Genomic DNA, 20,678 nt, shown 5'->3' on the forward strand with positions numbered 1-20,678 from the left:
ACCTCTCAGTATGACATCAGCGATTGACAGAACTGTATATTGGGTAGTTCTAAGGCAAGGCAGAGCCACACAGACTGATAGACACCTACCCTGTTTGACAGCAGAGGAGGGGTTAAGCTTGCCCGATTTGATCTCAGCCTTGGCCAGGTGCAGAGAGGAGGCGAGGAGCTGTGCTGCTTTCATGTAGAGGACCAGCTGCTCCACCTGCCTGCAGGGGGAGACAAAGAGCTCTCAGTTACAAGCACGTCAAACTCAGGGGATATTTTTTTAGTCACCTATATTGAGAAATTAACTTGAACATCACTTAACTGGGTGCAGAATAACTGAAATGTGGGTTTAATTACAAAAGCAAAGCTGATTTAAACTTATGACATTGATAATACATTTACTCAAAACCCTCTGACCAAGTTGTGACCCCTCTGTGTTCAAATGCTGAAACGTGCTTTGAAAGGCATCGTAACAGCAGCTTGAAGGTTTCTGATCACTCAGTCCACCGCATTAACACGACGAGGGCTTCACTTGTCTTTCTGTGAATCCCCAATACTGTACGCCCCCCCTCGTCACTTACCCCCACTCCTTGCTGAGCTGGCTGATCTGATCGACCACCACGCTGTCCTGAGGGGGGTAGAGCGAGGCTGTGGACACGCCCAGCTCCGAGCCGCCCCCCCGCGCCGTTGCGATCTCCAGGACGCAGTCTGTGAAGGACAGCATCATGCGGAGGTGCAGCAGAGTGTCAGTGTGCTCCCTCTGAGAGAGAGAGGGAGAGGGGCACGGTTAATACACTCACTACAAACACAGGGTATTAATCACATTGTGTTTCTGTATTAAAGCCCCGCGGCACTGCGCTTCGTACCTCCATCAGCGTCTCCTCTGGCAGCTCCGGAGCCTCGAAGGTGATGAATCCCTCCAAGCTAGGGGGCGATGTTCCATAGGGGATGTACCTCAGGCTGCTGGGCGCAGCCTCGGCGCCGGGGGGGGAGGTGCCCATGACCACGCCGGGGGGGGAGCCCATGTAGACACGCCCACTCGTGGAGCACAGCGAGCCTGCGGAACTGTTAGAGCCCACTGTGAACACAGAGGGGGAGAGGAAGGGTCAGAGAGGACACACATACAGCACAGCACAGCACAGCACATAGGAAAGATTCTCAAACCTTCTAAAAGTTTCCCCACAGTAAAAGCATTGTAAAAGTGTAATGAAGCATAGTGAAAGCACGGTAAAGCATGGGTAAGCATTGTAAAGAATCAGGGAGGTGTGGTAAAGCATATTAATAAACTCGGCACACCAGGGTAAACTAAATCCAGATCCCCTTTTTTTTAGGGTTGTTTTTCAAAACTCTGATAAATGCACATCCTGTAGATCACTACTTTAGGTTCAACAGACCACTGGAGCGTCATACTGTATTTGTTACAGTTGTTTCAAACCATAAACTCCCATTCAAATACCAAGCACTGGCTATGCCTTCTCTATAACACAAACTGAGCAGTTACTGTGTGCTCACAATAGCACTACACACTTCACAATGCTTAACATGCTATGTTACTGCTGCTCCTGGAGTCTAGACTTCTTATTTGTTCAGCATCTCAGGAGGGTTCGAGGGCTCACCGGAGGTGGTGCGGGGCCTGATCCCCATGTGGCTGCAGGTGGGAGGGGTGGTGCTGTTGGGAGGTGACCCCACAGTGAACATCACAGTCCGGGGGCTGGCGCCCTGCAGGGTGGGCATGCCATAGGCCCCGGCCGGGGCTGTGAACGAAGGCAGAGCTCAGTCAATCAATCAACGGATCCATCGATCAATTCACTTATCAGTCATGCAGCCTGTAATCTATCCACCCATTCCTCACTCTCTTTTTCCTCCCATCCATGGGACACACCCCCTTGTTGAGCGTCAGCGACTATGTAAAGCACAACAGCAAAACAACAAACTGGCTGCAATATCAAAAGGCGGTTGGTTGCAGCAGACCTGTGGTTCTCTATGCATATTGGTTATTGAGAAGAGCTCTTACCAGTGTCCATGGGTCTCTCGGTGTTCAGGCTGTCTGTGCTCCCCTGGTAGGGCTGTCCGCCAAGCGTGATTCTGACCGGCTGCTCGGAGAGCCTCCCTGCACTAACAGACCTGCGAGGGAAGGAAGAGCCCATCAGCTAAGCCGTGGATTAGAGGAGCCAGGGCCAGGCAGGGTGCCAGCGGGGAAGGGAAGACTCCCGCAGGGCCCCCCCGAGCTGAGCCGCTCCTAATCAGCTTTCCTGCTCAAACGTTTGCAGCAGTAACAATTAAGGCATTTCCTCTCTTAAACATTTCTACCACCTTTTGTCAAAAGCCGATTCCATCTAACTGACCCCATGTCAAAAAGGTGGAATGCATTTTTGCAAGACAGAAATGACCATGCAGCACAAAGTAACGCTTTCTAAAGCACTGGACGAAACGTTTGCTGTCCACTTGGCTTCGTTTCCTATTAGTTTAACCTGATCGTTTTTTCGAGTGAGTGTTTTAGTTACGGATCCATGTCTGTTTTAACAGAGACAAATAAAGGAGACAGGGCCGGGATGGGAGGACAGACAGAAGGTAGCAGACCTGGGGTCTGTTAGAATTAGAATTGCAATTACAATGCAATTTTGTTTAATTACAATTACACTGCAGTAATTACAATTACACTAAAAAAAGTTACATAAACAACTACGTACATTAAGATGTTTTACTCTGTTTATTCTAAATGACCAGCAATAAATCACAGGTACAAATACACAAACATACCATAGAACTTTTATTTTATTCAAACAAACGGGGTCACTACAAGTGGTTGAAAATACAAGAACAATGATTAAATGACAAATAAACGCATAACTGAACTGTACTGGATCAGTGATATGGTAGAGTTACGCAGGTGTGCCCGGGTTCAGCTACTACTGCAAAAGCACACTGTGCAGTTGGAATTGAGCCCAGGTGTGGGTGGGTGGGGTTACCTGCCGAAGGTGGTCTTGCTGTGCTCGGGGGGAGGCTGTCGGGCTCCGGGGTGGGGGGGGCACTGATAGGTGCACAGCTCCCGGGGGTCCGTCAGAGCTTTACTTGGGCTGTCCGTCAATCCCTGCTGAGCAACCAGGGCAAGCAGATTGCAAGAGGCTTGAGTTTTAGGGATCTTGAAAGGTGCCGTTGTCTACACAGCACAAAGGTAACAGGGTTTACTATTTCAGCATTGACACAAAACGACATCACATCAACAGCAGCAACAAAACAACAGGTTTGTAAGAAATATAGAATAAACATTAGGGTCATGTATATAATATACATTAGAGTTGACGTCAATTCATTATTTTTTGGTGGATACAATCAGTACAAACAAGACTAATGACAATATAGCTACTTCCTAGCTATTGTGATAGGATGGGCCTAATTTCAAGATCGCTCTCCAGTTGATTTGATTTCATTAACATTAATGCAACTATCCCCTTCAGTCTCTGTGTGTATAACTGCACCATGTTACGTTTCCTATCTATGTATCTATTTTATAATGCATAGATTTTTTTTAAAGTTTTGGGCAGGGCATCTTCTCGAACTCCATAGAGTTGACACAAACTGTTTTAAAGTTTCTAAAAATGAAAATAAAAAAATCGTGACCGATGAGGATATAAAGGCATGATTTAAAAGGCCAATCCGTACCTTAGTGGGCGAGCCAATGATGGTGGGCAGAGGGGTCTTCTGCAGCCAGTCGGAGGAGCGGGGGGAGGAGCCGAGGTTCTTGGTGGGGGAGGTGCCCAGGCTGACTGGCCTGCCCATCTGGGGGGAGTGGCTAGTGGGGTACGCCCCTGAGGTGGGGTGCACAGGGTCAGAGTGCTGCTTGCGGAGCTTCTGCTTGTTCTGGTAGGCGTCTGTCAGGGTGGGGGCGCTCGGGAGGCGGGAACCGAGCAGCTGGGAGGGGGGCACAGGAGAGCCTGGGGTGGGGAGGAGAGGGGGGGTTGATCTGTTAATTACCGCATCCAAAGGCTTTGCAAGGCAGAATCAATCAATCAAGTAAGGTGAAATTCCAGAATATGATTGTGTCATCAAGATGTATAAAAACCTTTATTCACAGTCATAGAATAGAAGTTAATGATGGCTCGCATACGCAGCCGCTAATCCTTAGTGTGTCCTCTAAATTCAGGCTTCGCTGTGCACATTAAGGCTGTATTAAGGTGACTGTATCCCTAGCCAGCAGTGAGTGTATGATCCGTGAACCTCCTCTCTCTTGTCACACTGCCCTACAGAGAGATCAGCCTGCTTGGATTAGCGCTTCAATTTATTTTTAAATCTCAAATCTGCCCTTTAAAGGGATCAGAAGAGCTAGCTGGCAAGGTCTGTTGTCTGCAGGGCAAAACCTCAGTCAGTACGTGCACCCAGGCATGTGCCAAAACGAGCTGACCTCCTTCCAGTTGGTTGGTTCACGTTAGTATGCGTGTGTGAATCCAAACTGGCAATCAAATGCGCCCAAGTCCAAAAAGCTTGAAAAACATTTATATAAGGATCCTGCGGTACCAGCTGGGCACAGCTTACTGCTAAACACAAGCTGGGGTGAATAAATAAATATAACATGAAAACGTGAATATCCTTTGCGTATGAATGTGTCTAGACAGTATTTTGTAGTTAGTCGACTACATACATGCATACAGACAGACAGACAGACAGACAGCTTACCCCCCGAGGAGCTCCTGCTTCGAGACTCGTGCACCTGGGGGGTCCCGCAGCAGCACTGCCCGAGCTGCTCAGGGATGGTGCCGACTGCAAAGACACAAGGAGCGCGGGGTCAGAGCCAGAGGGCAGGCAGGGTCTCCAGAACAACACAGCACAGGGTAAAATAACACGCGCTCGCACACACAGCCACTGAATCCATTTAAACACGGGGCTTCATTTATACATCACCCACTGCACAGCGTGAGGACACTTGCATTAAATAATAATAATAATAATAATAATAATCATCATCATGACAGCCTTTTGCTTTCTAAAGCTCAGGACGCTCTCTTGTGATTCAGCACAGTGAGAGCGGGCAGCCCTGGCCCAGGTCTACATACCCAGGGGGGAGGGGGAGTAGGGTCGGGATGAGCCCATGGAGATCCGCCTGCCCACGGCCTGGGCCACGTCCGCAGGGGAGGGGGAGCCCGAGCCCCCCTTCATGAACCCCATGGGGCTGGTGTTGGACCGGCGAACCATCCCGGACCTGCAGACAGAGCGTGAATAAGAGACGCTGTCGTAAGAGTCGCAGTAAACCAGGTTGCGTTTTATATTGAATATACTGTTAGCAACAGATTTTAACCTGCTTTTTAAATCAGTGAAAAGTAAAATCAGCAAAGGTACCATCAATGACTTCACGATGTTTGGATCTTAAGGGGTTACATAGACACACATACACATACATACATACATAGGAGCGTTATACAACCTAGGCAAATACACAGTGTCACCATCAAACAGGAACAAACCATCAGAACTCCCTGAAAGCTGCAATAAGCCTTTACTGAGACTCTTCTCCATGTAAATGTTTTGCAGATATTAACAGGAGGTACTTACGTGACCGATCACAGATCATACATTCAGTGTGTCTCAACATGATCACACATGTGCCAGCTTAATATTACTGGCCTATTGTATCGGACCTGCCCTTCCTGTGAGGCACTTCCATATCATGACTATCCCAACTCAACAGCGGTACATTTAGAAAAAGTAAAAGAAACTAAATTCAACGACAAACACAGAGAGAATAAATTACAGCTTGCTATAACAAAGTGTGCATACGCAATGCAGAAATACAAGTGCAGGGAAGGAAATAAGACTCCTGTTGCAAAGCAGCTTCACCCATTCCAGGTTTTAATATGAGCTTGATTAGCCACAGTGCATAGGCAACAAGCTCAGGTGTGTCTTATTAAACTCTTATTAAAAGCAGGAATGGATCAAACCGCTATGGAATGGGTCTTGCTTCCATCCCTGTAATACACAGGCACACCTCGCTGCGTCTTACCTGGGGGAGCCACAGAGGTTGGTGGCAGTGGGGCTGGAGGAGAGGTTCTGCTCGATGCGCTGGTAGTTGCGGATCTGGGTGGGCACCGGGATGGGGGTGGTCTCACTGCGGGGGGGCGCCGCGGGGGGGTGCCCCTGCTGCTGCTGCCTGCAGGAGTCGGAGCAAAGATAGAGCCGGCGCGGTGAGACCCGGCTAAGACAGCTGTCAAACACCTGCACCATCCTCCTGGCAACTCAGATCCCAAATAAACAGATCAAAGCCCGGTCTGGAGCTCTGAGTATGAAGCTCAATGGAGTGGGACACAAATACATTCAGTTAATTAAAACCCTGAGCTGAGAACTCCTTTATCTACCACCTGGAACAAAAAACAGATTTAAATAAATAGATTTTCCAATAAATCTTCTACAAGCTTGAGAAATGTCCTTATTAATAAAAAGCTTTCTTTGTTTCGAGTGCAAGCTGTAGTCTAATCTAAGGCTAATCACAAACTGAAACATGATCCTGGAACACTGTCCAAAACACTGGGAAGGGGGCAGGGCCAGCATGTAAACACATCTTTGAGACAGCCAATCACTTTGCAGCTTCCCCAGACAGGGTGGGAGTAAGGGCAGGGTCTGCATGAAAATAGAACTCTGACGGGCTCCTTTCATAAGGACTGAGAGGAGGCGTGGTCTGCATGTCAACGGAATTTAGGGTAAGCCAATCGGCTGGGGAGTTCCTTTTACTGACTCCTCAAAACAAAGCTGTTCTCTGAAAAGAACAGTTTTCTCTCAGGGAACACAATGTCCCAGAGCAAAGTCAGCTATTATAAACTTGCAATAGGTGTGTGTGGGTGCTTGTGTATGTGCATAATAAACACAACATTACACAAGAAGAATGTCACACAAACATCACAGCCTGGTTACAGCAGGATCACGCTGTGAAGGACTGCTTTGTTTTTCTCTCTCAGTGATGCAAGATGTTGAGCGATGTGTTTTCTTTGAATGTCTATAAATGGCATGTTACTGTGTATTAGATATTGTTTTAGATAATGGTATCTCAGTGCTGCCCCCTATGCTTTGACATGCAATACATAACAATACATCAATGAACAGACACTTTATATGATCTATATTTACTAATATCGGGTTCCCTTTAATATCCTATTGCTTGTGTTTCCCTCCTGGTTTTTTACTTTTCAACATTTTCATGATTAATAACTATTCTAGCAAATACTGCTTCTGAAAAGACGGCTTGCAGGGTAGTGAGGTGGGGAAGCATATCAGTGTCGCACAGGCTTCAGGGCTTAATGCTTCAATGCCAATGTGCTTCGTCACCTCAAACAATCAGCCTTGAGGAGTCTTTTCAGAAGCTGTAATAAATTAATGCAAGTAATGATCAGAAACAACAGTGGGAAATCATTCAAACAAATTAGGAAAACATAGGCATGGATGGAAATAAGACCCCCATTGCATAGCAGTTTGATCCATTCCTGGTTCTACTAGGAGTTTAATAAGACACACCTGAGCTATGTATTGGGGCTAATCAAACTCCTAGTAAAACCTGAAATGGGTGAAACTGCTAAGCAACAGGAGTCTTATTTCCATCCCTGTGTGGGTGATGCACTGTAAGTAAAATTGAAACTGCAAGTTTTCAGTGTCGGAGTCTCTCTCCCTGTGCCAATAACATCCGAGCAGTGACGCTACCCTGTCACAGACCTCCATGAGAAGTCAGTGCGTGTCACAGCCTGTCTATTATAATACATATTCTGCAGGGCCAGGTATCTGTTTTTTGGGAGGGCAATCTACATTTGACAAAAATGTCTCTTCTGTTGTTAATTGCTCCTCTTATAAAAGAACACTGTCCACCTTTGCACAAAGAGGGCACATCTGTATAACAGGCATGTGGGAGTTTATGTACTTTGTTTTGTTTAAACGGCCCACAGTTTCAGTAGGCAGATGAAAGTCCACTTTTAAAAGTGACGAGGCTTTCCTGTTTACAACGAGCAGTTGAAGACTCATTACGGGGGGGGGGGGGGGGGGGGTTTCCAGGCATTTAACAAAAAGACACGAGCAACATTTTTTTTTTGTTTTTAGAATCTCGCTATATACATGATATACTGTACATGATTTATTAACCTAAAGATCAGCCCATCTCATTGGGCTGCAGTGTGCAAGGTGACAGGCTGGAGCAGGTTTGAGCAGCTCTGTGGTTAGAGCGCTGGGCTGCAGTGTGCAAGCTGACAGGCTGGAGCAGGTTTGAGCAGCTCTGTGGTTAGAGCGCTGGGCTGCAGTGTGCAAGCTGACAGGCTGGAGCAGGTTTGAGCAGCTCTGTGGTTAGAGCGCTGGGCTGCAGTGTGCAAGCTGACAGGCTGGAGCAGGTTTGAGCAGCTCTGTGGTTAGGGCGCTGGGCTGCAGTGTGCAAGGTGACAGGCTGGAGCAGGTTTGAGCAGCTCTGTGGTTAGAGCGCTGGGCTGCAGTGTGCAAGCTGACAGGCTGGAGCAGGTTTGAGCAGCTCTGTGGTTAGAGCGCTGGGCTGCAGTGTGCAAGGTGACAGGCTGGAGCAGGTTTGAGCAGCTCTGTGGTTAGGGCGCTGGGCTGCAGTGTGCAAGCTGACAGGCTGGAGCAGGTTTGAGCAGCTCTGTGGTTAGGGCGCTGGGCTGCAGTGTGCAAGCTGACAGGCTGGAGCAGGTTTGAGCAGCTCTGTGGTTAGAGCGCTGGGCTGCAGTGTGCAAGGTGACAGGCTGGAGCAGGTTTGAGCAGCTCTGTGGTTAGAGCGCTGGGCTGCAGTGTGCAAGGTGACAGGCTGGAGCAGGTTTGAGCAGCTCTGTGGTTAGGGCGCTGGGCTGCAGTGTGCAAGGTGACAGGCTGGAGCAGTTTTGAGCAGCTCTGTGGTTAGAGTGCTGGGCTGCAGTGTGCAAGCTGACAGGCTGGAGCAGGTTTGAGCAGCTCTGTGGTTAGGGCGCTGGGCTGCAGTGTGCAAGCTGACAGGCTGGAGCAGGTTTGAGCAGCTCTGTGGTTAGGGCGCTGGGCTGCAGTGTGCAAGGTGACAGGCTGGAGCAGGTTTGAGCAGCTCTGTGGTTAGAGCGCTGGGCTGCAGTGTGCAAGCTGACAGGCTGGAGCAGGTTTGAGCAGCTCTGTGGTTAGAGCGCTGGGCTGCAGTGTGCAAGCTGACAGGCTGGAGCAGGTTTGAGCAGCTCTGTGGTTAGGGCGCTGGGCTGCAGTGTGCAAGCTGACAGGCTGGAGCAGGTTTGAGCAGCTCTGTGGTTAGGGCGCTGGGCTGCAGTGTGCAAGCTGACAGGCTGGAGCAGGTTTGAGCAGCTCTGTGGTTAGGGCGCTGGGCTGCAGTGTGCAAGCTGACAGGCTGGAGCAGGTTTGAGCAGCTCTGTGGTTAGAGCGCTGGGCTGCAGTGTGCAAGGTGACAGGCTGGAGCAGGTTTGAGCAGCTCTGTGGTTAGGGCGCTGGGCTGCAGTGTGCAAGGTGACAGGCTGGAGCAGGTTTGAGCAGCTCTGTGGTTAGGGCGCTGGGCTGCAGTGTGCAAGGTGACAGGCTGGAGCAGGTTTGAGCAGCTCTGTGGTTAGAGCGCTGGGCTGCAGTGTGCAAGGTGACAGGCTGGAGCAGGTTTGAGCAGCTCTGTGGTTAGGGCGCTGGGCTGCAGTGTGCAAGGTGACAGGCTGGAGCAGTTTTGAGCAGCTCTGTGGTTAGAGTGCTGGGCTGCAGTGTGCAAGCTGACAGGCTGGAGCAGGTTTGAGCAGCTCTGTGGTTAGGGCGCTGGGCTGCAGTGTGCAAGCTGACAGGCTGGAGCAGGTTTGAGCAGTTCTGTGGTTAGAGCGCTGGGCTGCATTGTTCAAGGTGACAGGCTGAAGCAGGTTTGAGCAGGTTGGTACAGTAGGTGCAGTGGGGAAGGCTGGAGGGTCAAACAGAGTTCAGAGTGTTCAGCAGCAGCGGATCCAAGTGGCTTGATGGTTAAGGTATGGACTGGGATGCGGCTTGGAAGCTGGTGCTAATAAATCAGCAGGAATCCCCAATGCTTTTTTCTAACTGAATATTCATTTTTAAGGTCTAACAGCAGCACAGTGAGGTGTACATGAAATATCAATTATTTTGTTTCTAAAAACAGATTACTTTCATTTTTATTTTCAAACCAGAAGAACCCACAAACACTACAGAAAAAAAACACAAAGTGTTATGAATGTGAAAAGCAGGGTTTGTATTTGGTCTGGGGTCTATCGGTTTTAAAATACCTGCAATGCAATGCTCTTAGTCTTATACACTATTCTAATATTTTAATAACAATGATTTATGCTGGATTCACACACAAAGAGTGCTTTAAGAATTCAGGGGGGGGTGAATATAGTATAATATAAGGTTATAATCACATGTGCCACATCGCAAGAAGTTTTAGTTTGTGAGTAAAATAGCAAAGTAAAAACACAGTGGAATTGTATTTTGCTTTTTGTAACTTTCCTGCACTTTCAGAGGCAGACAAAGCCTGCAATACTTAATGATGTTTACCCTTTGGTAAATAGTTAATGATTTGTGTTGCTGTGGCCTGCATGGTTTCTATTTTGCTGTTTATTTTCCTTATCTGCTCCCGACACGTGTTTGTTATTCCAGCTTAGCAAATCAGCAGACGTTCCTTCGTTCATTAGTTGAAATGCAATCATAATATTTTGTAAAAGCCGCTGCTCTTAGAAGTGGATCCAGCATAATGTCCTCATAGCACTGGGCCAGCTATACTGGGAGTGCAAGTGTGCATACCTGAGGGAGAGGGCGGGGGGGCTGCAGCTGCACGTGGGGGTCTCTGCCGGCTGCTGTGAGGGTCCTGACCCCCCAGAGGAGATCAGAAGGGACTGCCTGTCAGGTGTGTGTGAACACATGCATTACTAAGACTGCAGTAAACTCTCACTGGATCGCAATGGCTGGTATCAAACAGTGTGTTATCGGATCAGCACCTTCATCCAAAACCGTACCGCTTGTTACTGCTAAGTTACTACTGTATGACCAAATCCAAAGACTTGCTACCGATGTGGTTGTAATAGTGCCCATTTCTGTATCACATCTGACACGATGCTTGGCCATCCCTCTCTAGTATTATTTTTTAAATCCAGCCTCACAAGCCAGAATGTTTCATAATCAATACATTATGTGTTGCCAGACAGGAAAGAAAATCAAGTGTGTGTTTTGTACAAGAAACAGAATCTAATTACATAAATAAAACCGCTTTTCTCATTTCAGAAATGGGGAATACAGAGTTAACACAGCATTGTGCACTGTACTTGAGGTGGTCAGTGAATTAATGTATTATTAAAGACCATTCAGTAATAACCGAGGAGTTTTAGTAGCACTGGGATATATCTGAGCAATTCTTTACTGTACTAGTATCCACAGCTTATTTCTGAGTGGCAGAAGCAAGTAAGAAAAGGGTTTAGAAGTAGTTTTTGGTAATACTGTACAAAGTATAGTACAAGCACAAATGAGTCAAAACACCAGATTGGCAAAACAAAAGCATTATAGATAAGACGGAACAGCGTTGGTTCGAATGTTAGTGGAGCAATTACAACAGAGCCAAGTAAACAAGGGAAATTTTGTTTTGTGTGCGTGAGTTTCGTGTTTAATTTCAACAGTAAATGAACTGGAGGCAAACACAAAGCAGAGCTACCATGGTGCACAGGTGCAGACAGACACAGGTAAGCAGAGCAGGAAGCACACACCACAGGCTGTGATAACAGCAGGTTCAATTCATACAGAACGCTGCGTATTGTTTTTACCGTCTTCTGCAAACTTTCTTTCTTTTTGTAGTTTCATTTTAACCCTTTTAACCCTACCCGAGGTACTTCAGTTCGTCAGCAATTGCAACGAATAATTAGTCTGCACTGGGCAGCCTTTTTAAATTGAAATGACAAAGCGACCTTATGTGGAAATAACAGTTCTATGCTTTTTTTACATAAAAAAATACATTAAAAGCCCATAGGGCAGCAGTGTGGAGTAGTGGTTAGGGCTCTGGACTCTTGACCGGTGGGTCGTGGGTTCAATCCCAGGTGTGGGACGCTGCTGCTTTACCCTTGAGCAAGGTAATTTACCTAGATTGCTCCAGTAAAAACCCAACTGTATAAATGGGGAATTGTATGTAAAAATAATGTGATATCTTGTAACAATTGTAAGTCGCCCTGGATAAGGGCGTCGGCTAAGAAATAAATAATAATAATAATATTAAATGCCGTCACCTACCCTCCACAAATCAGAAACTCACTGGAAACACGTCTACCTGCCCCCATCTGCAAATCATCTGCAAGAAAGGAAATAGTATTGAACAATAGCACTAACGCTAATGATGTAAGAAAGCACAGGGGCGTGTCCTAGCTGTGAGCGCTCTCTTACAGGACTGGTCTGCGGAGAGGTGAGGCACCAGGACGAAGTCGTCCGTGTCGCACGAGGAGTTCTTGCTGCTGTTGCTGCCCCCCGAATCCTTGGACAGCTGCAGGTAGTTGGGGGGGCCGAGGGGGGGGGAGGAGAGCGTGTCCTCGGGGAGCGTCTGCAAGTCCGGGAGAGACTGGGCGGGGCAAACACAACACAACACAGTTAGAATACAAATAATACAGCAGCTACAGTAAAAAAAAAAAAAACAGTGGAAATAAAATGATGCAAGCAAAGAATAACTGAATCATCAGTGCAGAGGCTCATGCTTAGACTGTATTGGTCCCTTATAAAAGTTTACCATGGTATTTCTGCAGTTTTACTATGACTTTCCCATGGTTATACTACGCATTTACCACAGTTTACCCTGGTTTGCCATGTTTATTAATATGCTTTACCGTACCTTGCTATTTTTTACCATGCTTTTACTGTGCTTTATCTCACTTGACTGTGCTTTTACTATGGTAAAACCTGTATTCTTTATTTCTTACTTCTGTAAGTGTGTATGCATGCATGCATGCATGCGTGTATAAAAAGTTAGGAATATTATCCCCTTCCTGGAAAATGACATTGGAGTCCTGCTGCTTAACTAAACACCTATTGCAATTCCTGATCACAGATTATATGAAGATCTTCTGCATGTACATTCATTCAAACAGATGGGAATAGCAACTGGCCCCTCTCCCTGTGGGTTATGTGTATGCTTTTACAATGGGGCACTTCTCTAAGGGGTGTGAGGCAGCAGCAGCAAGGAGGCTGGTCTTACAGGCGGGGAGGCGAAGCGGCAGGAAGGCGAGCTGCCGCTGGAGCTGTCGGACACGGAGCTGGGGTAGCTGGGTACAGGCACGGGCATTGGGCAGGCTGTGGGACACAAATACTGGTTAGCTCAAAGTACACCTCCTTAATGATCTGATACACACCACAGTGTTGTCCAGCATTTCACAAAAAGCATGTGAGCTTTAAACACAGAGAAATACTCCATAGTGTTGTATAGCATTTAAAAATAACGAAGTACACATCCTATTAACAGAGACACATCACGGGAGACTACTGCTTACTGTATTTTTTGTTCACTTGCTTGAAGTATTTTGTTGCAATAGACAGAGGTACAGCGTGGACTATGATTAGTGGAAGGCTAATTTGAGACGGCTGAATGGAAAAGGGATCACATGATCAAACAATAAGCTTTAAGGGCTGAATATAGGTTTAATGATATACTAAAGTCACAAGACACACAGCAGCTGCTCCAATTAAACGCACTTGTGCCATGCATCCAGCCCGGTACTCACATTTCTTAATGGCTGAGGACGGCTCCAAGAAAGGATGACTGAAAAACGTGTCTAGAAAAGAAATGCACTGGATTAGTATTACACCGCATGCAGGGCTAATGGAAACTATTTCTGTGGATCTGTACAGGCGGAGGTAATGTAAGGCTTGTGTGTTAATCATCGACAGAGGCTTTATTGGGAGAGCAAAGGGATAGAGTAGCTGTTTTAGTCTTTCTTACGTTTCTCTCTCATTCTCCCTTCCCATAAAGGTCAACCCCAATCAATACACGGGACAAAATGCAAAAGTGCATTAATTCAAACCTGTCCTTTAAAAGGTGCAGACACACATTTCAACCATAGTGTAACTAGCACAAATTACTTATTTTTTCTCCCACAGCAACCAAAGCATAAAGAAATCATGGCCCTTTTTTTGTCACACCAACAAACCCTCACATCTAGTTGTATAATACAACGGCCTTGTCTTCATATTGGATTATTTGGTCACACAGTATAGAGCCATTGTCAATTACACAGTTCCCCAGACCACAGCACCCCCTTATACACATGGTCTGCGAAACGAAATCCTACAGACCCATTAACACCCTCGGACAAATATAACCTGTCAAAAGTTTACGGCCACAAAACCTTCTCCTAAAAGCCCCGTGTATATTGGATGCGCGCCCAGGCAACGACGCCAGTGAAGTGCGTGTTCCTATCAGGGAGGAATGCGGAGGAATCGCAGCAGGTCATACAGTTTTCCCGTGAGTTGGGGGCAGATCAGATAAGCCACTTTGCACAGATTTACAGCCCTAGCCATTAACCAACATGGAAACCTGAAGCTTCATCCCGGTCTGCTGATCCGCGCTCTAAAATAAACTGTGATGCATGACACCCCCCTCTGTAATCTTATCAGTTTAATGTGCTAAAACTAGGCCACGTGTTCCAAAAAGGGTATATTGGTACATACCTTTGTGTCATGAAAACCTGACCTCATTCTGCTAACGGCTCGTCCCATTGCAGGAATGGAAATAAGACTCCTATTACACGGCAGTTTCATGCATTCCAGGTTTTATTACAGGCCTGACACAGTGTCTAGGTAACAAGCTCAAGTGTGTCTTATCACATTTATAGTAAAACCAGGAATGGATTGAACTGCTATGCCATGGGAGTCTTATTTCCAGCCTTGCATTGCTGCTGCTACCACTGCCCCTCAGTGCAGAACCGCAGCGCTGTCGTTGCAGGGCCACTCGATGGGGAAGGGGACGCACTCACCGAAATCCATGCGGTCCTTCTGATTCCTCTGCAGCAGACCCAGCAGCAAGTCCCCCAGGTGAGGGGAAGTCTCTCTCGGGATGCTATAATCGTAACACATGCAGTCTCTTATTAACAGTGCAACGTGTCAACTACACACAGCAATTTCAATGCACCTGCTTGGAATATTTCCAGGACGATATTTTATAGTTTAGTACTACAGGCTTTTTAGGAATCTAGAACACAGGCATCCAATGCAGGATGCATTATTAAGCATGTGGATACAGGTGCTATTAAAAGTGTGGATGATAATTATATCGGACAGCAGGTTAAGACCATGCTCTTATAATGGCACTGTACTACTAGAAAGCTACAGTACACGCCCTGTTATAAAGGAAGTCTGGGGTTTCTTGTTATAGTTATTAATAATGAGAAAATGCATTTAATTAACTCACTTAGGCAACAGCGCTTTGTTCTTTTCATAGAAAAGCCTCAAGTCTTGTGGACTATTTGCCTGTGAATGGAAACCAAAATCTATATTACATTTCATTAGCATGACACTTGAGTGTCTCATTTATTTTACACATGGACTGCAGAATGACATGAAAATAATTCCATCCCTGGGTTTGCTCTTGTGGTTGTCACAGCACCCCTCTATAGAATGACATCCTTGTAATTCTCTGCAGCCCATCTCTCCTCCTACAGGTAGTATAACTGGTGGCTCTCCATCCTTCTTAAAACAACTAGCGAATGACCAACCCGCCCCCCCTACCTGAAAGGGTGGTTTCCCCACCAGACACTGGTATATCACCGTGCCAATACTCCACAAGTCTGCCCTGGCATCATAGTTCTGGGACATGATCACTTCCGGAGCCTGTTGAGAGAGAACAAGAGACTGAAGGGTAACCTGTACTTATGTATAGACTTTATGAATGTTAGATAATAAAGACTCACCATATACATAGGGGACCCACACAGGGTGGCAGCCATCATGTTATTCTGCAGGTATCGAGCAAACCCAAAATCAGCTGAGAAAATCAAAAAGAGACAGCAAAGAAATTATAACAACAACAACAACAACAACAACAGTATTTAAAAATATATTATCAATAATGGGAGTCGTAGTTCCATCCCCTTTTTAACATGCAAGTCTGTTTAAGTGTGTCTTTAAGAGCATGCATAAGCGACAGGGAGGGCGTCCCTTCAGTAATTTAAACTACAGCAATACATGAATGGGAAATCCCTTGCACACAAAGCTGAAGGGCACCGTGCTGCTCCAGTGTGGGGTGCACTGACTCCCTGCGGACTCTATGTTACCTATTTTGATGCGGATGCCGTTCAGGCCGGCCTTCTTGCGCCCCACGTAGGACAGCAGGATGTTCTGCGGCTTGAGGTCCCGGTGGATGATGCCCTTGCTGTTGAGGACGCGCATGGCGGCGGCGATGTGCTGTAGGAACACCCGGAGCGTGTCCTCCCGGAGAGTGCCCTTCGCTGGGGGGGGGAACACAGGCGATTTCAAACGTGGTAGTGCTTTTACGACTTGGGATACTTTAATCCCACTGTGCTCCTCTTGAACTACAAATACATGCCTGTTATAAAACGACTGCTTTGTGCACCTAAGCTGTTTCTGGCTAATGATTTATTAGTTACATAATAGATGCTCTGTTGTGCAGTGAGCAGGTGCTTTGAGTTTCATTGACCCAGTGAATGCAGAAATATATTAGCTAGGAATAAACACTGTGAAGCAGAGGCTTTCTTTACTGCACACCTTAACAGAGCTACAGAACCTAGCCCCTTGCACACAAGGCACATGTGCTAGTGCTAAAATTGCATCAGCACTTACCTTGCAAATAGTCCGCTAGATCCCCTCCATTGCAATACTGCGGAAACAGAATAATTTACATCTGTAAATATATTAAAGAGTACATCCTACTGCTTACCTTTAAGAAAATAAGTTATTATAATGCAGATCATCTTCATATTCAACAAAAAAAAAAGAAGATTTTTATAATATTGCATACGGGCCTCGAAACGCTGCCCACAGTAAGATCTGAAATCATGAGCTGTCAGGCTTTTCATCTGAGGGTATTAACTCAGCATCGCTGTGCGAGAAACAACATGCACTGCAGTTCATTAACAGCTCAGCCAACATCAGAGAAAGGTTACACAAGAAATGGGCTTTGGCAGTAATTACGAGCGGATCTGCTTATTAAAACATTTCTGTTGGATTAACGACCAAGTAAAGGCCTGTCTTAACTGCCTGCCCAGTTACAAGCCTGGCAGGAGACAAGCGAGAGAGAAAGAGAGAGAGAGGGAGAGGGAGAGGGAGAGAGAGAGAGAGAGAGGGAGAGAGGGAGAGGGAGAGGGAGAGGGAGAGAGAGAGAGAGGGAGTGTGAGAGGGAGATGGAGAGGGAGAGAGAGAGGGAGAGAGAGCAAGAGAGAGAGGGAGAGGGAGAGGGAGAGGGAGAGAGGGAGAGCAAGAGAGAGAGAGAGAGAGAGGGAGAGGGAGAGGGATTGTGAGAGGGAGAGGGAGAGAGAGAGAGAGAGGGAGTGTGAGAGGGAGAGGGAGAGGGAGTGTGAGAGGGAGAGAGAGGGAGGGAGAGCAAGAGAGAGAGGGAGAGGGAGAGGGAGAGGGAGAGAGGGAGAGCAAGAGAGAGAGAGAGAGAGGGAGAGGGAGAGGGAGTGTGAGAGGGAGAGAGAGAGGGAGAGAGAGGGAGGGAGAGCAAGAGAGAGAGGGAGAGGGAGGGAGAGGGGTGAGGGGTGAGGACTGGTGAAGTTATTTGTAATTGTGTCATTTGTAATAAATTGTAATTGCCCCTTGGCACACCTGCGTAATTCTAGTTGTAATTGTAATTATAGCATACACATGATGAATGACAGTTCAATTACACACCTTTCCAAGCTGAATCATTCGCAGCTTCACGTTGTGGTTTACACTGAGCGGACATTATTCTCGTATTTTCAACCACTTTTAACGACCCCAGTTTGTTTGAAAAAAAGTTTCTGTTTTTGTACCTGCGATTACTGCTTGGGTATTTAGAATAATCAGAGCGAACGTGTTAATGTGCGGGGCTATTTATGTTACTTTTTAGTGGAACCGGAATTTTAATTGCAATTACTGCAGCATAATTGTAACTGAACAAAATATAATTGCAGTTGTAACTGCAACAAACAATGCAGCTGTAATTGTAATTGTGACTGACCCCGGGTCTGCTATCTGAGTTTACACAGGTCTCTCCCACACTCATAATGTGGAGATAGAGGACGGATTTCCTGTATCAAGTGCATCTGGGTATGGGGGTTCAGGGTTGAGGCTGACAAATACCTAAAAACACTTGAGATGCAAGTCTGATAAAAATAGGGCTGAGCGTCACACGCTGGGCTCAGCTATTTTTATCTAAATTACGCAATACTGTCGGTTAAAGAGAGTGGGTTAGTTCACTTGAATCAATAACACAGTGTGTTCTTTTTAATATTATGAACTCGTGCAGGTGCCCTGATTTCAACAACAGCTAGCAATAAACGCTCCCATCGTCAGTTATCAAGTATTGAAATGACTCCGGGGCGTCTGATGGTTCAGATTTGTTTGACTTACCTCCATCACCAGAAAGACAGAGTTTGGAGTTTCCTGAAACCAGAAAGGGAAAAACAAAACGTTTAATTCAAACTAGTTTATCCCCCCCGCCCCCCATTCAGTTTAATGGTCTAGCACTTGTTATACAGACAGGTGACTGAGAAACATGCAGATGAACACATCGCAGTGACAGCTTGAAGATCTCACAGTGATAAAACCTGTGCAAAAATGTACAGATTCCCACTATTTCAAAGTTTGAAACTATGAACACTGAACAAAGTTGAGCAATGTTACACTGAGGGTTCTGTTAATGGTCTGGCTTATTAAGAGACAACTTAAAGATATAAAGAATGAGTGAGGTGGAACAGACCACTGAGACAACAGAGACAACAGAGACAAACTGAGCCAAATGAGCCAAACTGAGCCAAACTGAGCCAAACTGAGCCAAGCATCTTGAAGAAGAAAACAACTCCTGACAGCACCAGGCTCAGCATGTTGAAGAGTCACATGACAAAGGAAGCAGCAGGTGCCTCAGAATGGGAACGAGTTCAATGCTTCATTAACTGGGGAGGGGAGGGGAGGGGGGGTCACATGCTACGAGAAGCAGAACTATGAGCAGAGAATCAAGATCACAGGAAGTAACACAGAGGCATAAGAAAGAAAAACAAAACTCCCTTGACCCAAACTACTCTAAATAATGTAACTAAAAGGTGTCTTAAACACTCGCAAGATGTTTGATAACATTTACGGGAAATGTTCTCCTTTATAAAAGACTGGAAAAAATCAATTTAAAAAGCGTGCAAACATATGATCTCCCACTCACCTCCCCTCGTGCTGCAGTTAGTACGCGGTTACAGTTCAAACCTTATTGGGGCCAATTTATCAAGGAGATGACACCAAAATTGCTATTTGCACTATTCTAACTGCAATGTTAATAAATAAAGCAGGCAGTGATTAAAATCAACCTTTCATTTGATTTGCTAAATGACAAACGAATAATGAATAATATAAAGACTGCTTTACTACAAACATGTATTCACCTCTCACTGTATATATGAAAATAGCTAAAAAATCTGATAAAATAAACACCTTGCAGTCGAAATGGACTTTATCTGCACCCACAATAATAAGCAAGCCTCAATCCCAAATCACTGGAGACCGCCTCCCTGTTTCCTGATTGGCTAAACCCACAGACACCCCCCTCACCCACAGCATCAGGCAATGCATGCATTGTTTCAATAGCAGAACACCAGATATAATGAATGTTACATAATGGGACATGTGGAGAACATAATGTACAGAATTCTGCAGCACTGCTGTCTCCTGCTGCTCCAGTCAGTGGATTGACTGGGAGGGAGTGTGATTACATAATGTGTTGTTTTACACACCCAGACCCTGCTCTGCTCCCTTTAAAAAGCCACTATAAGGATAGCTCTAACCCACAGCCCAAGCTGCACATAATAAACTATGTTACACACGGCAAGCTATCGGTATTTCCTGCAAAGCATTTCATTTATTCTCACTGCTTGGAGTAAAAAGTTTATGCAGCACAGAGAGTTTATGAGCAGAAATAGGGAAGCTAAGCTTAGACCAGCTTGTCTATAAAGTTTTCATAAGGGACCCTGACAGGCCCCTTTCCCAGGCGCAGTGTTGCTTTCCTGACGAGCCTCTGAGCTGTACCGTGAGCATGTTCCATTTCCAAGCATGCTTCTTCTCACTGAGAGACCCTTGGATCCCGCTGTGCAACCCACTGCTCTGAGCTCACAGAGAAGCAAGGCCAGGTCTGGTCAGTCCCCCTGGACTGTGAGAGGGATCGCTGAACGATAAACACAGTCACGCCACAGACTGGGAGTCTAAAACAAGCTAGAGATGCAAGAATAAACTGACGAATCGATCATTGATCGCCATTGCTTTTCGCTGAGCGATTAATCACTCTGGTGTCCTACTTGGAGCTTCAGCTAGCTACCCAGTAGCACAGGCTTTCCTTTGAGCGTTACTTGACTAAAGCTTATTTGTATTTGTTTCGTGATCAGGAGAATCTAATAATAAAAAAAAAAGATCTGATGTCTTCTTGCTTTTTAATAACCTTTTTCAATGCATGGATTATATTGCTATGTATAATCATACACATGTGTATGTTTTCAGTTGCAGGCTTGCTGAAGAGTCTACACGTTGTTTTTGATTCTTGCTTTATAAAGCGATCTCAAC

At 46.1% G+C, this 20,678-nt stretch overlaps 1 protein-coding gene across 4 annotated transcripts in view; it reads right to left on the reverse strand.

Annotated features, from left to right (window-relative positions):
* LOC117430641 (serine/threonine-protein kinase ULK2-like) overlaps nucleotides 1-20,678 on the reverse strand; it is a 30,081-nt gene that overhangs the window by 1,381 nt on the left and 8,022 nt on the right. Inside the window, exons 4-25 of one of the 4 annotated variants that reach the window (XM_058998044.1) lie at nucleotides 18,492-18,524; nucleotides 16,740-16,776; nucleotides 16,214-16,387; nucleotides 15,851-15,924; nucleotides 15,669-15,770; nucleotides 15,352-15,410; nucleotides 14,918-15,000; nucleotides 13,667-13,717; nucleotides 13,144-13,238; nucleotides 12,342-12,513; nucleotides 12,192-12,249; nucleotides 10,722-10,817; nucleotides 5,983-6,129; nucleotides 5,039-5,184; nucleotides 4,662-4,745; nucleotides 3,651-3,922; nucleotides 2,957-3,078; nucleotides 2,002-2,111; nucleotides 1,604-1,741; nucleotides 854-1,065; nucleotides 569-747; nucleotides 90-208 (exon numbers count right to left, since the gene is read on the reverse strand). In XM_058998044.1, coding sequence (XP_058854027.1) covers nucleotides 90-208; nucleotides 569-747; nucleotides 854-1,065; nucleotides 1,604-1,741; nucleotides 2,002-2,111; nucleotides 2,957-3,078; nucleotides 3,651-3,922; nucleotides 4,662-4,745; nucleotides 5,039-5,184; nucleotides 5,983-6,129; nucleotides 10,722-10,817; nucleotides 12,192-12,249; nucleotides 12,342-12,513; nucleotides 13,144-13,238; nucleotides 13,667-13,717; nucleotides 14,918-15,000; nucleotides 15,352-15,410; nucleotides 15,669-15,770; nucleotides 15,851-15,924; nucleotides 16,214-16,387; nucleotides 16,740-16,776; nucleotides 18,492-18,524 — 2,563 coding nt within the window. Of the gene's footprint in view, nucleotides 1-89; nucleotides 209-568; nucleotides 748-853; nucleotides 1,066-1,603; nucleotides 1,742-2,001; nucleotides 2,112-2,956; nucleotides 3,148-3,650; nucleotides 3,923-4,661; nucleotides 4,746-5,038; nucleotides 5,185-5,982; nucleotides 6,130-10,721; nucleotides 10,818-12,191; nucleotides 12,250-12,341; nucleotides 12,514-13,143; nucleotides 13,239-13,666; nucleotides 13,718-14,917; nucleotides 15,001-15,351; nucleotides 15,411-15,668; nucleotides 15,771-15,850; nucleotides 15,925-16,213; nucleotides 16,388-16,739; nucleotides 16,777-18,491; nucleotides 18,525-20,678 lie in introns of all 4 variants that reach the window. The other 3 variants (XM_058998043.1, XM_058998042.1, XM_058998045.1) reach the window with 3 other exon arrangements.

The sequence above is a fragment of the Acipenser ruthenus genome, chromosome 24 (genome assembly GCF_902713425.1).
Source record: "Acipenser ruthenus chromosome 24, fAciRut3.2 maternal haplotype, whole genome shotgun sequence".
Taxonomy (NCBI): domain Eukaryota; kingdom Metazoa; phylum Chordata; class Actinopteri; order Acipenseriformes; family Acipenseridae; genus Acipenser; species Acipenser ruthenus.